This window comes from Pelophylax lessonae (assembly GCF_965119305.1).
Source record: "Pelophylax lessonae genome assembly, chromosome: 11".
Taxonomy (NCBI): domain Eukaryota; kingdom Metazoa; phylum Chordata; class Amphibia; order Anura; family Ranidae; genus Pelophylax; species Pelophylax lessonae.
The window spans coordinates 8,524,729-8,542,606 of record NC_138778.1 but is presented as its reverse complement, the minus strand read 5'-3'; the positions used below and the strand labels follow the sequence as shown (position 1 = coordinate 8,542,606).

At 45.6% G+C, this 17,878-nt stretch overlaps 1 protein-coding gene across 8 annotated transcripts in view; it reads left to right on the top strand.

Moving 5' to 3' along the window:
- The first annotated feature begins 71 nt into the window (after positions 1-71).
- Positions 72-17,878, top strand: part of HGS (hepatocyte growth factor-regulated tyrosine kinase substrate) — a 47,099-nt gene continuing 29,292 nt past the window's right edge. For 7 of the 8 annotated variants that reach the window (XM_082272675.1, XM_082272674.1, XM_082272672.1 and 4 more), the window contains exons 1-9: positions 73-208; positions 6,020-6,104; positions 7,327-7,402; positions 11,922-12,014; positions 12,350-12,473; positions 14,990-15,042; positions 15,130-15,198; positions 15,805-15,929; positions 17,434-17,512. In XM_082272675.1, the coding sequence (XP_082128801.1) occupies positions 172-208; positions 6,020-6,104; positions 7,327-7,402; positions 11,922-12,014; positions 12,350-12,473; positions 14,990-15,042; positions 15,130-15,198; positions 15,805-15,929; positions 17,434-17,512 (741 nt within the window). In that variant the 5' untranslated portion in view covers positions 73-171. Of the gene's footprint in view, positions 209-6,019; positions 6,105-7,326; positions 7,403-11,921; positions 12,015-12,349; positions 12,474-14,989; positions 15,043-15,129; positions 15,199-15,804; positions 15,930-17,433; positions 17,513-17,878 lie in introns of all 8 variants that reach the window. The other variant, XM_082272673.1, reaches the window with a different exon arrangement.

Here is a 17,878-nt window from a genome sequence, read left to right as displayed (position 1 = left end):
ACATACCACTAGCTCCGCCCCCTGCTTCCCGTTCTACAATCCCTTTGGCCCACACGACGGAACGTCACTTCCTTGGCTAGACCCCGCCCCTTCCTGTTGGGAGTGACGGAAGCGGAAGAGTCTCTCTCGGTATTATTCGCTGTCTGTGGTCGGTCGGTTCTCGGTTTCAAGATGGGAAAAGGCGGCGGAACGTTCGAGAGGCTGCTGGGTGAGGAAACAACACTGTGTGGGAAAACATTAGTCAGCATCGGGATGGGAGGGGGGAAATCTTCTCTGAGTCACGTGATGACCAACCTTCTATTATTATTCTAGGCCGCCCATAGACTGGCAATGGGGGCTCCCCTCCCCCACCTGCTACATTATACTGACAGCTGTCATCTCAGGGTTGTGTTATAAATCCATATAGAGGGACTTTGACAGAGCTGGCCCTGTATGTGCTTACATTATACATATATCAGTATGTTATCCATATAGAGGGCCACAGGGGCCCCTGACAGAGCTGGCCCCTGCTTGTGCTTACATTATACATGTATCAGTATGTTATCCATACAAAGGGCCACAGGGGCCCCTGGCAGAGCTGGCCCCTGTATGTGCTTACATTATACATATATCAGTATGTTATCCATATAAAGGGCCACAGGGGCCCCTGGCAGAGCTGGCCCCTGCATGTGCCTACATTATACATAGATCAGTATGTTATCCATATAGAGGGCCACAGGGGCCCCTGGCAGAGCTGGCCCCTGTATGTGCTTACATTATACATATATCAGTATGTTATCCATATAAAGGGCCACAAGGGCCCCTGACAGAGCTGGCCCCTGTATGTGCTTCCATTATACATATATCAGTATGTTATCCATATAAAGGGCCACAAGGGCCCCTGACAGAGCTGGCCCCTGTATGTGCTTACATTATACATATATCAGTATGTTATCCATATAGAGGGCCACAGGGGCCCCTGGCAGAGCTGGCCCTGTATGTGCTTACATTATACATATATCAGTAAGTATCAAAAAATAAAATAAAAATAATCAATAGATTAGTCGACAGACAAATAAATCGTTAGTTGCAGCCCTAGTACAGAGCACAGCCGCTGCTTCCTGTGTACGGCTCCTCCATTCACAGGCGGAGGGCATCTGATATCACTCCGCCTGTGAGCGGGGACTATACAGGAAGTAGCGGCTCCCATCCCATACTACTACTACACCAAGTAAGGGACGGCTGAGCCGTTACCAAGCAAAAACCCAATTGGCCAGTGGATCGGTCAATGTTACCGATCCCCCGATCCATCTAAAATGGCCATGTCTGCACCGATATCCGATCCGAATATCAGATCAGTGCATCCCTAGTCATGATCAGGGGTCAGGCTTGAAGACCAGCAGCTATAGCAATGGAAGCTCCACAGGAACCAGCAGGATAGGAACACAGGCAGCTCAGATGAGACCATCATTGAACTTTTTGGTCTAAAAGTAAAACGATATGTGTGGTGGAAAACTAACACTGCACATCACCCTGAACACACCATCCCCACTGTGAAACATGGTGGTGGCAGCATCATGGTGTGGGGATGGTTTTCTTCAGCAGGGACAGGGAAGCTGGTCAGAGTTGATGGGAAGATGGATGGAGCCAAATACAGGGCAATCTTAGAAGAACACTTGACTAGAGATTGGGGGGGGTTCACCTTCCAGCAGGACAACGACCCGAAACATCCAGCCAGAGCTACAGTGGAATGGTTTACATCAAAGAATATTCATGTGTTAGAATGGCCCAGTCACAGTCCAGACCTAAATCACATTGAGAATCTGTGGCAAGACTTGAAAATTGCTGTTCACAGACGCTCTCCATCCAATCTGACAGAGCTGAGATATTCTTCAAAGAAGAATGGGGAGAAATGTCCTCTCTAGATGTGCAAAGCTGGTAGAGACGTCCCCAAAAATACTCCCAGCTGTAATTGCAGGGAAAGGTGGTTCTACAAAGTATTGACTCCGGGGGGTGAATACAAATGCAGATTTATTTGTAAACAATTTTGAAAACCATTTATCATTTTATTTATTTATTTCAGGTTCTTATATAGCACTGTCAATTTACGCAGCGCTTTACATATACATTGTACATTCACATCAGTCCCTGCCCTCAAGGAGCTTACAATCTAAGGTCCCTAATACATTACACATACATACATAGTAGGGCCAATTTTTATTTTTTTAATACAGGATCCAATTAACCTACCAGCATGTCTTCCACTTCACAATTATGGCCACTTTGTGTTGGTCTATCACATAAAATCCCAATAAAATACATTTATGTTTTTGGTTGTGACATGACAAAATGTGGAAAATTTCAAGGGGTGTGAATACTTTTTCAAGGCACTGTATTTGCTCTGCTGATCCCCTGGAGCCGCTTCTATTCACTGCTCCCCCTTGTTTTAGGCTTTTCAATATCGTCCTGTACAGTGCAGGACCAGCAGTATGTGGGAATGGCTGTGGGCGGCTGTCTGTAGCTCTAGGGCAGTGATGGAGAACCTTAGCACTCCAGATGTTTTGGAACTACATTTCCCATGATGCTCATGCACTCTGCAGTGTAGTGGAGCATCATGGGAAATGTAGTTCCAAAACATCTGGAGTGCTAAGGTTCTCCATCACTGATCCAGGGCATCCTGGCCACTAGAAATGTAGTGTCTTTACGCTGCATGAGTGAAAGCGCCCATATGCATGGTGCTATCTAGTTATAACCACTTGCTGACCGCACACTGTACATATACTGTGACAGTGCGAGCCAGGCGCACAGAATTGCATCTATATATATGATTCTGCTTATCTGGGTAGGGGGCACACATGCATTGATTAGTCACAGCAGAAGCTGATCAGTGGATGACCGCCGGCCCCCACTGATCGGCAAGCAGACAGACTGGATGGAGCTCTGCATTTGTAAAGAAGGCGGAGCTCTGTCCTGTCAGCAGGGAGGGGCTATATATATATTTTTTTTTTTTACCCTGCAAAGCACATCTTTTAGTAAAAGCAGTAAACAAAAACACTGGCTAGGCACACAGTTAAACAGTTGTAAAGGCAGAAGGTGCATTCTATACATCAGGGATCCTCAAACTACGGCCCTCCAGCTGTTGTGGAACTACAAGTCCCATGAGGCATTGTAAAGCTCTGACATTCACAGACATGACGAGGCATGATGGGAATTGTAGTTCCTGAACAACTGGAGGGCCATAGATTGAAGACCCCCTGCTATACATTAACCACTTGCCAACTGCCGCACGACTATATACTGCGGCGGTCGGCCCCTCCTGGGCAAAGTGACGTACCGGTACGTCGCTCGCCCACAAGCCTCTAGGGGGCGAGCGCGCGCTCGTTCCCTGACATTCCCGCGCGAGCGACCGGCGGCTCCGATGTCCGCCGGTCACTCACGATCTCTCGCTGGAGAGGGAGAAAGGCAGGCGGCTGATGTAAACAAAGCTGCCTGTCATTCTCCCCTGTGTAACTACAGAGATCATACGATCCTGCTATGTAGGATCGTATGTCTCTGTGACTACATCACAAGCCACGCCCCCTGACAGAATCACGCCCCTAGGGATACATTTAACCCACTGATCACTAATAAAGTTAACCCCTTCCCTGCCAGTGTCATTTTTACAGTAACAGTGCATATGTATAGCACTGATTACTGTAGTAATGTCACTGGTAACCCCAAAAGTGTCAAAAATGTCAGTCAAGGGTCCGATCTGTCCGTCGCAGTCCCGCAAAAAAAATCGCAGATCGCCGCCGTTACTTGTTTTAAAAAAAACAATAAAAATAACAGAAATCTTTCCCTTAGTTAGTAAACGTGATAACTTTTGCGCAAACCAATCAAAATACGCTTATTGCGATTTTTTTTTTTTTTTTTTTTTTTTTTTTTTTTTTTTACCAAAAATATGTAGCATAAAACACATTGGCCTAAAATGTTGATTTTTTTTTAAATTTTTTGGGGAATTTCATATAAAAAAATTTGAAAAATTTTATTTTTTTAAAATTGTGGCTCTTTTTTTGTTTATAGCGCAAAAAGTAAAAATTGCACAGGTGATCAAATACCACCAAAAGAAAGCTCTGTTTGTGGGGAAAAAAAAGGACGTCAATTTCATTTGGTTACAGCGTCGCACCACCGTGCAATTTTTCCGTTAAAATCACGCAGTGCCAAATCGCAAAATAGGTCCTGGTCTTTGAGCAGCCAAATCCTCCGGGGGGCTTAAGTGGTTAAGATAAAAAGCCTTCTGTGTGTAGCAGTCTCCCCAGCACCCCCTAATACTTACCCGAACCCCATCTCCATCCAGCAATGTCCACATGTCCCTCAGCCGTCCAGGACTCTCCCTCCTGATTGGCTGAGATAAAGCAACGGCGCAATTGGCTCCTGCAGCTGGCAATCAAAGTTATTGAGCCAATCAGGAGATTGGGTAGTTTTTGCAAAGTGAACCTTTACCTCATTTACTAAGCTCTGGAGCAACTGCTCTTGCAGAGTGCAAAGTTTATTTGCCTTTAGTAAATTACCCCCTAGAACTACACAAACCTGTCAATAGACGCTTACTGAGATTTTTTTTTTTTTTTTTTACCAAGCATGTGGATGAATACATATTGGCCTAAATTTATGAAGAAGTTTTTATTTATTTTTTTTAGTTGGCTATGTTTTATAGCAGTGAAAAACATTTTTATTATTATTAACCACTTAAGCCCCGGAAGATTTTACCCCCATTCCGACCAGGGGGTATTTTGCGATTCGGCACTACGTGACTTTAACGGACAATTGCGCGGTCGTGCGACGCTGTACCTAAACGAATTTGGCGTCCTTTTTTTCCCACAAACAGAGCTTTCTTTTGGTGGTATTTGATCACCTGTGCGATTTTTTGATCACGCGCTATAAACAAAAAAAGAGCGTCAATTTTGCAAAAATAGCAATATTTTTCACATTTTTTTATATGAAATTCCCCAAAAAAAAATTTAAAAATCAAAATTTTTTAACTTTTTCGGCCAATTTGTTTTATGCTACCTATGTTTGGTAAAAAAAATCGCAAAAAGCGTATTTTGATTGGTTTGCGCAAAAGTTATCGCGTTTACTAACAAAGGGAAAGATTTCTGTCATTTTTGTTGTTTTTTTTTTAACGTGTAATGGCGGCGATCTGCGATTTTTTTTTTTTTTTTTTTTTTTTTTTTTTTTTTTTTTTTGCGGTACTGCGACATTGGGGCGGACAGATCGGACCCTTGACTGACATTTTTGACACTTTTGGGGTTACCAGTGACATTTCTACAGTAATCAGTGCTATATATATGCACTGTTACTGTAAAAATACACTGGTAGTGAAGGGGTTAACTTTATTTGGAAGGGAGGGGCTGTGTGTATCCCTAGGGGCGTGCTTTCTACTGTGATTGGCTGGGGCTTGAGCTGTATGGACACTGATCAACGGATCTACATACTAGATCCGAGTGATCAGTATCCTAACAGCAAGGAGAATGACAGGTGGCTTGTTTACACAAGCTGCCTGACATTCTCCCTCTCCCCCGCCGATCGCCGAGTGACCGGCGGACATCGGGTCCGCCGGTCACACGCGCGGGGGGGTCCGTGACCACGCCTCCGGGGGCGCGCGCTCGCTCCCTAGACCCTCACAAGCTAGTGACGTAGCCCTACGTCACTTTGCCTGTGAGGGGCTGACTGCCGACGTAGATCGGCGTTAGGCAGTCGGCAAGTGGTTAATTTATTTTTTTCAAAATTGTCAGTCTTTTTTATTTTTTTTTTTCTTGTTTCATCGCGTACAAGATAAAAAAAAAACCCCAGGGGTGATCAAATATAATCAAAAGAAAGCTCTGTATGTTGTAAAAAAATTACATTATTTAATTTATGATGCACAGCGTTGTATGACCGCGCAATTGTTAAAGTAACAGTGCCGTATAGCAAAAAAAGGCCTGGTCATGAAGGGGGGGGGGGGGGGTAAATCTTCCAGAGGGTAAGTGGTTAATGCATGTTTTTTTTTTTTTCTTGTGTTTAGATAAAGCCACCAGCCAGCTTCTGCTGGAAACAGACTGGGAGTCCATCCTGCAAATCTGTGATATGATTCGTCAAGGAGACACGCAGTAAGTAGCCCCGACCCATCTTTATTTAAACCTTGTTTGATAAGATACAAGATAAATGGATTATAAAGTCAGAAGGTTTTTTATCTTATTGTATTCTATGCCCCCCAATAAACCAATAAATCATTTTTTTTTTTTAATGTAAGAGCAAAGCTAAAGCTCTTTAACCACTTGCCGACCGCCGCACGACTATCTACGTCGGCGGTCAGCCCCTCACAGGCAAACTAACGTAGGGCTACGTTGCTTGCTTGTGAGGGTCTAGGTAGCGAGCGCGCCGCCGGAGGCGCGCTCCCGCGTGGTCACGGACCCCCCCGCGCGTGTGACCGGCGGACATGATGTCCGCCGGCCACTCTGCGATCGGCGGGGGAGAGGGAGAAAGTCAGGCAGCTTGTGTAAACAAGCCACCTGTCATTCTCCTCGCTGTGTGAGAGATGATCATATGGATCTACTATGTAGATCCGTTGATCACTCTGCATGCAGTTGAAGCCACAGCCAATCACAGTTAGAATCACGCCCCTAGGGACACACACAGCCCCTCCCTCTCAAATAAAGTTAACCCCTTCACTGCCAGTGTATTTTTACAGTAACAGTGCATATATATAGCACTGATTACTGTAGAAATGTCACTGGTAACCCCAAAAGTGTCAAAAATGTCAGTCAAGGGTCCGATCTGTCCGCCGCAATGTCGCAGTACCGCAAAAAAAATCGCAGATGGCCGCCATTACGCGTTAAAAAAAAAAACAACAAAAATGACAAAAATCTTTCCCTTTGTTAGTAAACGCAATAACTTTTGCGCAAACCAATCAAAATACGCTTTTTGCGATTTTTTTTTTTTTTTTTTTACCAAACATAGGTAGCATAAAACAAATTGGCCGAAAATGTTAAATTTTGATTTTTACATTTTTTTTGGGGGGAATTTCATATAAAAAAAAGGTAAAAATATTGCTATTTTTGCAAAATTTACACTCTTTTTTTGTTTATAGCGCGTGATCAAAAAATCGCACAGGTGATCAAATACCACCAAAAGAAAGCTCTGTTTGTGGGAAAAAAAGGACGCCAAATTTGTTTAGGTACAGCGTCGCACGAACGCGCAATTGTCCGTTAAAGTCACGCAGTGCCGAATCGCAAAATACCCCCTGGTCGTTTAGCAGCCAAATCCTCCAGGGCTTAAGTAGTTAAGATTCGTGATTTTATTTGGTGTTTATTTTTTATTTTCTGTTCCTAGAGCTAAATATGCCGTTGCTTCTATCAAGAAGAAGGTGAATGACAAAAACCCACACGTGGCTCTTTTCGCCCTTGAGGTAAGTTGTTGGGTTGTACGCTGTCATCAGTCTTAGGGTGGGCTTCTCAACTGCTTAACCACTTGCCGACCAGCCGCTGTCGATATCCGGCCGCAGGTCAGCAGGTTCCCGCGAATCGTCGTACCTGTACAGCGGTTTGCGGGAGCGATCCTGGGGGAAGTTGATTCAGGTGGCTGCGATTGCTGTCGGCACCTGCAATCACTCCCCATGGGGAGAGACCGAGGGTGTGCTGGTGTAAACACAGCAGTCCATTGCTCTCTGAGAAATCAATACAGAGTGCCTGTAATCCCTCTATATAGAATCACAGGTCTCTATGTTGATTCTATAAGCCCATCCCCCTCACAGTTAGAAAACACCCCCTAGGCTTACATTTAACTCTATGATCGTCCCTGCCAGTGTCTCAGCAGCAGGGACTTCAATGCACGGGTCAGGTGGCTCCAATTGCTGCCTGCCACCCACGATCGATCCCCGCTGAGAGAGAACGGTCAGCTGTTGTAAACACAGCCAACCGTTCTTCTCTCTGGAATGATCACAGAGTGCCTGTGATCCTTCTATATAGGATCACATGTCTCAATGATCATTTCACAAGCCACGCCCCCATACAGTTAGAATCACTCCCCTAGGTATACATTTAACCTCTTGATCACCCACACTGTTAACCCCTTCCCTGTCAGTGTCAGTACAGTAACAGTGCATATTTTTAGCACTGATTACTGAAGTAATGTCACTGGTCCCCCCCAAAAGTGTGTCCCCCAGAAGGGGTCCCATCTGTCTGCCGTAATGTCGCAGTCCCGCTAAAAATCACAGATCGCCGCCATTACTAGTAAATAAACATGACATAAATCTTTCCCATAGTTTGTAGACGCGATAACTTTTGCGCAAAATCAAAATACGCTTTTAGGGATTTTATATTACCAAAAATATGTGGCAGAATACAAATTGGCCTAAGTCCCCATTCACACTGGGGCGACCTGTGAGGCGACCTGGTCGCCTCACAGGTCGCCGTAGGTCGCCTTCCATAGGGAAGCTGCGGACCCGTTATAATAGGAGCGACACAAGTCGCTCCGACTCAGAAAAAGTGTCCGGAGCTTCTTTGGGGCGACCAGGAGGCGACCGCCATAGACTTCAATGTTATGAAGTCCGTGCCGGCCGTTCCGAGGTCGCGGCGCGCTGCTCGCACCGCAACCTCGGAGGTCGCCCCGGGAAGTCGGATCGCCCCTATGTGAACGGGGTCTTAAATGATGAAAAAACATTTGATCTTTACTTTTTTTTTTTTTTTTTTTCTTTTTATTGGGAATGTTTTATAGCAGAAAGTGGAAAAAAAATATATATACTGTGCAGAGGTGTAACTAGAACCTTCAGGGCCCCGATGCAAGAAACCATGAAGGGCCCCTCAGACCCCTGGCCGGGGCCCTTCCCTTCAAGCCCGGGGCTCTTCCCACTAATCCTGGGGCTCTTTATTCTCGTTGCATGGCCTTTTATTACGGTCCCGCAGCAGTATCCTTTCGCAAGTTCTGCTGTGGGCTCCCTTCCTGCAATCTTGGGGCCTCCCCACAGTGGTGCAATGCCAGGGCCCGTCGCAAGTGTGACCTTTTGAGATCCTGGAAGTTCACCCACTGGTTTGCTACCGGGCCCCCTGGAGCATGGGGCCCGGTAGCAATTGCAACCCCTGTAGTTACGCCCCTGATACTGTGTGTGTGTGTGTGTGTGTGTGTGTGTATATATATATATATATATAATGTATATGTATGTATATATATATATATATATATATATATTAGGGCTGGGCGATGAATCGATTTAATCGATTTATCGATTTTTTGGTTTGAAACGTTTTTTTTTTTGTTAAACTCGAGTTTTTTGTACAATACTAGCCACCAAACTCCCCACCGCCGCGCCTGGATGTGACGTCAGCTGCGGGGCGGGTGGTGCGTCTGTACAGGCCGGGGCTGCGGCGCGCTGTGATAGGTACAGTCTCCCCGGCCTGGATGTGACGTCAGCTGCGGGGCGGGCGGTGCGTCTGTCATTAAGGGGGAAATTGGTTCAAGTGTTTGTATATCGCTGGACGTTTATTTTTTTTTGTACCCTGCAAGGTAATCTCCATAATCTGCTAGTATGCATCGCACATTATTGGTAAACTTACCTTAAAAGAAGCCCTTCAAGTGCCGAGATGTCAGAGCTGCAAGCGCTCCCATCTTCACCCATCTTGCTTCCGGGTTCGCAAACTCCGTTCTGTAACTGGCCGGAGCCGGGATGACGTCGCTTACAGCACAGGGTTTTGAAAGAACGCCCTGGGCGGCCGTTCCTTCAGAGCGCATGCGCCAGTGATGTCACTGGCTGCATGCAATATAAATATCTCCTAAACGGTGCAAGTTTAGGAGATATTTACACTACCTATAGGTAAACCTTATTATAGGCTCTACCTGTAGGTAGAAGTCAGAGATGGGAGTTTACTTCCACTTTAAACAAGTGGGGGTCAGCAGGCATGTTTTGGTTGTGGCAATTACTCTATTTTAGATTCTTTGATTGCCAGGAACTGCATAGTTTTCAAGTAAAAAAAAAAAAAACTGTAGCTCTTTGCTTTCCAGGACAATTATGGGAAGACCCCCCCTTGCCTAGCGGAGTTATTGCTGCTTTTCTAACCTTTCTAGTGCAATAAAATAAATCTATCTTTAACCATTTTTTTTTTTTTTTTTTGGGGGGGAAATGCTTTATATATAGCAGAAAGTGAAAAATGTTTTTTTTTTTTTTGTTTTGTTTTTTTTCAGAATTGTCGCTCTTTTTTTGTTTATAGCGCAAAAAATAAAAATCGCACAGGTGATCAAATACCAACAAAAGCAAGCTCTGTTTGTGGGGGGGGGGGGACATAAATTTTATTTAGGTACAGTGTCGCACAATCACGCAATTGTCCGTTAAAGTAACGCAGTGCCGAATCGCAAAATATGGCCTGGTCATTAACCACTTAAGCCCCGGAAGATTTTACCCCCTTCCTGACCAGGGCCTATTTTGCGATTCAGCACTGCATGACTTTAACGGACAATTGCGCGGTCGTGCGACGCTGTACCTAAACTAATTTGACGTTCTTTTTTTCCCACAAACAGAGCTTTCTTTTGGTGGTATTTGATCACCTGTGCGATTTATTTTTTTTTTTTTTTTTGATCACGCGCTATAAACAAACAAAGAGCGACAATTTTGCAAAAAGAGCCATATTTTTCACATTTTTTTATATGAAATTCCCCAAAAAAAAATGTAAAAATCAAAATTTTTTAACATTTTCGGCCATTTTGTTTTAATTTCAATAGGTTTTTATTGAATATTGCAGAGTACAACAAAGAACATGTGCATCGAAAATAACATACATAACACAAGATGCTCTATTCGTATCAAGGAGCAATGCAAGTCACATTACAGCCGTGTGTTCAATCCAAGAGCCAATGGGAGGGGAGGGCGATAGGAGGACCCAACCCGGCCGGCGCCAACCCCGGCCCTGCCCGGATCCCTCATCAATGGTCCGGGGGTGGCCGTAGGCCCGCACCAACCCGGAAAGCGCCCCCCCACCCCCCCCATCCCTGGTGTCCCCGCCCCCGTCCACAACGGCCCAACATTACCAGAGGTAGAGCATCAACAACATTAAGGCACGAAGAGGTAACAAATGAGAAGAAGAAAAGAAAAAGGTCAACAAAACATACTGTGCAGCTTATTGGCATAACACGGCCATTTTGTTTTATGCTACACATGTTTGGTAAAAAAAATCGCAAAAAGCGTATTTTGATTGTTTTGCGCAAAAGTTATCGCGTTTACTAACAAAGGGAAAGATTTATGTCATTTTTGTTTTTTTTTAACTAGTAATGGCGGCGATCCGCTTTTTTTTTTTTTTTTTTGCGGGACTGCGACATTGCGGCGGACAGATCGGACCCTTGACTGACATTTTTGACACTTTTGGGGGGAGCAGTGACATTACTATAGTAATCAGTGCTATACATATGCACTGTTACTGTAAAATTACACTGGCAGGGAAGGGGTTAACTTTTTTGAGAGGGAGGGGTTAAGTGTGTCCCTAGGGGTGTGTTTCTTACTGTGATTGGCTGTGGCTTGATGTGTAAGAACAAAGATCCTACATAGCAGGACCGTATGATCTCCATTCTTACTCAGGGGAGAATGACAGGCGGCTGTGTTTACATTAGCCGCCTGCCTTTCTCCCGGTGTAAAGGACGATCCGCCGGGCACATGCGCGGGGGGGTCCGTGACCGAGCGGGAGCGCGCCTCCGGCGGCACGCTCTCGTTCCTTAGATCCTCACAGGCTAGCAACGTAGTCCTACGTCGCTTTGCCTGTGAGGGGCTGACTGCCGCAGTAAATAGTCGTGCGGCGGTCGGCAAGTGGTTAATGCATTCTACCAGTGGTCACATGTTAAAAAAGAGATGCCGTTTATCAGCTCTTAAAAAAATAAAATAAAAAATCTTTTGGTTACTTGCATACACATTTATTTATTGTTGCATTGATTTTGCTTATCTTTCGCAGGTTTTGGAGTCTGTGGTGAAAAACTGTGGCTCAACCGTACACGATGAAGTGGCAAATAAGCAAACTATGGAAGAGCTGAAAGAGCTACAGAAGGTAACGACTCACATACAGCAGAAAGGTCATTCAGTTACTGATACTTCCTGGGTCAGAGTTTGCTTTGTCTCCAGAAACTCCGCCCATCCCCCAAGCATGCCTCTTCTCATAGGACGTTTTTTTTTTTTCCTATGAAGTGACTCCTGTAAGGAAAGCCCCGTAGCCGGTCTTGTGACTCTTTCACAACTTCCTGACTCACCTGACTCAGGCTGCTGTACTACAGAATTCTCATTTCATGTATTGTCCTTTACATAGAAGACTTAACAGTGCACCAGAGGCTGTATTATTATAGGATAGCAAGTTTGCTAGTGAATTTATCATTTATTTTTATTTAGCGAGTAGTGGAACCGAATGTTCGGAACAAGATCCTGTATCTGATCCAGGCCTGGGCCCACGCCTTCCGCAACGAGCCTAAGTATAAAGTTGTACAGGACACCTATCAGATCATGAAGGTGGAAGGTAAGGAGGGCCACCCTGCTATAGAGGACACTGTTCATTGTATGTAATGAGGGTGTTGCTCATAGTAGATTTTGTGTTTATTTTTTTTAGTTTGGCATCTTTTTTTCAGCTGTTTTTTTTTTCTCCTTCAAATTAAGGCTGGGTTCACACTGGGGTGGCTTCAAAGTCGCCCGACTCTGAAGCTGCCCTTTGCAGCGCTACTTCAGCGTGGCTTGCAAACGACTTCTCTAATAGAAGTCAATGCAAGTCGCCCCCAAAGTAGTGCAGGAAACTTTTTCTAAGTCGGAGCGACTTGAGTTGCTCCGATTAGAACGGTTTCATTGCACTGAATGGAGCGCGTCTTGTCAGGCAGGTAAGTCGCCCCAGTGTAAACCGGGACTAACAGAGATGGTTTGCAGCAGTTGCTTAACCTGTTGCCAACCACCTGCCGCAGTTATACTGCGGCAGGCAGCAGCTCCTGCGCAAACTGACGTAGGTATACGTGGGGCGAGCGCGCACCGCGCCCGCTCATCAGCGGGGAAGCCGATGCATGGGGCAGGTGGCTCGGGGTTAATATTCAGTGCCAAAAGCGGTAACCCCGAGCCACACTCGGGATTACCCCAGAATGATACTCGCCTTCCCCTGCGATCCCCCACCATCCTCCGGCCATCCTCCCACTGTGTGTTTGGCCGATGCCGGTGTTCTAAAATTTAGTCGGACCCATGAAAATTCCGGACCCTCGTCACTTCCGGTGACGCTACGTCATAACCCAGCTGATGCGAGCCCAGGTGCGCATGCGCACAAGGCATTTTCAAGGTCCGATAAAATTCTACGACTTACAAACAGCTGAGTGAGAGGAGGAGGGGCTGAGGTGGGACGCATACACCGCCGCGTCATCGAGCAAGGAACATGTTGCAGAGCGGACTTAGAGGAGGCGGGAAGGAAGTGAATACTCATACTAAATAGTAATGATAAAAAAAAAAAAATACTAAACATTTTTTTATCATCACTATTTAGTATGAGTATTCACTTCCTTCCCGCCTCCTCTAAGTCCGCTCTGCAACATGTTTCTTGCTCAATGACGCGGCGGTGTTGTAATATTTTCCCGCGCTCGGTATGCGTCCCACCTCGGCCACTCCTCCTCTGTCAGCTGTTCGTAAGTCTTAGAATTTCTTCGGACCTTCAAAATGCCTTGTGCGCATGCGCACCGGGGCTCGCAGCAGGGATCTCAGCAGCTGGTGGTGACGGAGCGTCCCGGGAAGTGACCGGAAGTGATGAGGGTCCGGAATTTTCACGGGTCTGACTAAATTTTAGAACACCTTCTTCCAGTTCCCTTCCCTGCGAGCACCGCATTGCAGGAGGGTGGAACCGGTGGGAGATTTAAAAAGAAATGAAATGATACAGTGTAATCTGTTAGGATTACAATTTATTATCAGTCATTTCACCCAGAAACTTTTCCAGTGCCCTGCCTGTACTTTTTGTTGTTCTTTGTGCCTGGAAAATTGATAACGTCCATGGCGTCCAAAAAGCGTTCTTTTAGCTCAAAAACGCTTTTGGATGAACTGGAAACAGCGACGGTGAATCGGAAATATTTGAAGAACTGAGCGATAACGATTCGTGGGAAAATTCGTCATCAGGTACTGAAAGTGACAACAGCGACGATTCTGCGACTGAGCTCAGCGATGTGCGAACTTGGTGCTCTATTGACTGCGGTACGGATCAGGCAGCGCCCCCAAGATTCTCATTTACAGGAGCACCTGGTATGAAAGTTGGTGTTACATGACAACCCCTTGGCATACCTACAATTACTTCTGACCGATGAGGTTATTGAAAAAACAGTTACTGAGACAATCCGCTACAAAGAGCAACAATGCGCTATGCATCGGAAGTTTGCAACATGCAGAAAGTGGGAACCAGTGACCAAAGATGGCATTTGGATATTTCTGGGCCTAATAATTCTACAGGCAGTGGTGAGGAAACCCCTGCAGAAGTGGTATTGGACAACCAATACATTACTTGCCACTCCATTCTTTGGCACGGTCATGTCAGAGTACAGATTCTCCCTCATAATGAAATATCTCCACTTCCAAAACAATGAAGAATTTGATGAAATTTATTATTATAATTTATGATTTCACGTTTAAAACTTTATCATACCCGGGATGTCTACTAGACTCTTGTTTGGACAGATTTAAGTGAGTTAAGAATTACAGGCCTAAAATATAAAACAACAGATTTCCATGCAAAACAATGTACCGCTTATAGCACAAAAATTCTGACATAATCGGACCACCAGGGAGGTTAATCCTTTCCACTCTACTAAAAATGTGGTGGTGTTTTTTTTTTTTTTGTTTTTTTTGTCAATGTCCCCATTGGTGAGATTTCCCAATACTTCCCATCAGGACAAGAGGTAAGGAAAATCTTTCCAATAGGGACACAGGGAGCAATAAAAATGAAGTTTTCTGATACACACTAACACACTACTGACATAGAAGATTTGAGATTTATTATGTTTCTGTGGCTTTTTCCCTCTTTAGGACACAACTTTCCTGAGTTCAAGGAGAGTGACGCCATGTTTGCTGCAGAGCGAGTGAGTGCATTCAGAATAATAATTGTTCTTTGGTCTTCGGACGAGAAATGTAACGCTGAATCTTTACAGGCTGTTTTTATTCTGTAGGCTCCTGATTGGGTAGATGCCGAGGAGTGTCATCGTTGCCGTGTTCAGTTTGGAGTCGTCACACGGAAGGTAGGTGTAGCATTTATATCTTTTGCATTGCTGCCTCTGTTCTCATCTGCTCAGCAGGGGCAGAGTGTCAACTTTCGGCCCAGGGGGGCAAGTACAAACAAGAGGCCCATGGTGCAGTGACTTCTGCCCCCCCCCCTCCTCCCACTCCCCCTCTTACTGTCCTCCTCCTGACCCCTATTCCAAGCTGTAGCCCCGCTCCAGATACTCTCTACTCACCAGCTGAGTCCGGGTTCTGGACCTGGCCAGCAAGGAGCAGTTGAAGGGAGCTGGGACAGCTTTGTTGGGGCTGGCCAGGAGAAAAAAAGTCTAGTGGAGCCATGGAACCGGCCTCTGCTCAGACACAGTTTACACCATCCATGCTGGGTGTGGGGGGGAGGAGGCTTGCGCTCTGTCCTTGTCTTCAACCCGCACTCAGTAGGTCAGCTGCGGGGACTTTTTACTTCTCTTCACCAGGAATCCTTTAGGCACGTCTGTGGCAGAAGCAGTGCAGCCTTTTTATGGGGCATAAGAGTGGCCCAGGGGGCAATTGCCCCCCTGGCCCAGCCCTCCCCTGCTGCTCAGTATATCTTTTTTATTTATTTTTTAAATCTATCTTTTCCCTTTCAGCATCACTGTAGAGCCTGTGGGCAGATTTTCTGTGGGAAATGCTCTTCAAAGTACTCCACCATCCCCAAGTTTGGTATTGAGAAAGAAGTACGCGTGTGCGAGCCTTGCTATGAACATTTGAACAAGTAAGTACCAGAGGTAAAACAATAGCTACCATTAAAGGAGAAGTCCACCCTAACACTAAAATCTCTACATCTACAGGCATCCACGATCTAACCCTAACCAGTCTAGCCCCGTGAAGAAGAAATCGCTATATATACCTTTTTTGAAGCCACTCTGGCCTGGTCTTCAGCAGTGGAAGCTCTGCAGAGAAGACAGCTGACAACGGCTGGGAAGTGACATCACCCATAGACTTACTATGGGGCTTCCGTTGTCAGCTGTGTCCTCTGCACCCACCTCCACAGAGAACCCAATGACAGCTCAGCATGTGACCAGACCAGAGCGGCTTCATAAAAGCTATGTATAGCGATTTCTTCTTTACAAGGCTAGATAGGATAGTCTTAGATCGTGAATGCCTGTAGATTTTAGAGATTTTAGTGTTCGGCTAAAAATCACCTCTCTTCTATTTTAGTAACTCGGACTTTCCCACAATGCAGTGCTTGCCAGAATTGCATCGCACGGATGTTCACATGTGATAAGATTTGGGTGCGGGGAAAAAAGGGTCCTACAACATTTTGGTGCAAATGTGGACCCTTTTTTCCACTGCATCAAAATCGCATTGCATGGGTGTGAACACCCATGCAAAGCGATTCTGTCGATTCTGCAATCTGTTTCGGGATCATTAAGCCCCCATTCACATCGGGCAGATTTGACCTGTCAAATCGCATGCCAAATCGGAGCCTATTGCTGACAACGTCACTTTCCAAATTGGTGCAGCTCTGACTTTGCGGCACCAACTGACAATTTGCATGCCAAATCGGAACAATGTCAACAGGGCTTCATGTTCCATGAACGATACCCCCGAAACAGATCGCAAAATGCAGTGCGCTTGCCAGAATCCCATTGCATGGGTGTTCACACCCAACCAATGCAATTAGGTGTGGAGAAAAAAAGGGTGCTACAACATTTTGATGCAAAAGTGATGCAATTCGAGCCATTCAAAATATATGGCTCAAATCGCATTGTACAGACCACCTGTGCACAGGAATGCGGTGCGGTTTTGGTGCATATCACATGCGGTGTTCAGCATGCACCAGTGTGAACCCTGGCTATGTTCCATCAACGCCACCTCCAAACACAACCCAAGCTAAAAAACCAATGGAATAAAAAACGTCAAACGCCAGTTAGTAGCGTTTTTTGGCGTTTATCAGCGTTTATTGAAATTGGAGCGTCTTTACAGCTAAAAAACGCCACTAGATTTTTTTTTATTTTTTTTTTTTTGACAGTCAGAAACTACCCCTGCCAAAAACTGCTGATAACAGCCTGTGTGTGCATGGAGACCTAGGAAAACACGCTGGGGAGTTTATTGGCTGTAGAAAAAAAACATCTGATGCCAAAAACAGCCACTGTAAAAACGTCCAGTGTGCATGAGGCCTTAAAGTACAGGCACTGATTTTTTCCTTGGGTTTTGCTTCTCAAAAGCCGTCATTGGCCCATGTGTCTCACTAAACACACATTGTCTTATTGCAGGAAGGGAGAAGGAAAGTCTGCCACCAGCGGGGAATTGCCCCCAGAATACTTGACCAGCCCATTGTCTCAGCAATCACAGGTGAGAGGAACAAATCATTTCTGTTGAATTTTCAATTGAACTGTTTCAGACTAACCTTTTTAAAGATAGTTTTATCAAAGTTATCTTAAAGTTTTATCAAAGTTGTTGCTCACAGGGATGGCAGTGGAAAAGCTAGGTACACACGGTTTGGCAGTTACTGGCTGAATTTTCGCCCGGGTGTACAGCTCCTCGTCCGATAGAAGCCAGTCTTATGACCGGCTTCTGTCAAACAAGCATGCTGGAAAACCGGCATCCGATCAGCGCTTGCAGTCAATGGCTGCGAGCACTGACTGGTGTGTTCTGGCAGGGTGGCGAGGGGGCGGTCTGTCCCCCTGCTAGAACACAATAGCACAGCTAGGGCGATTG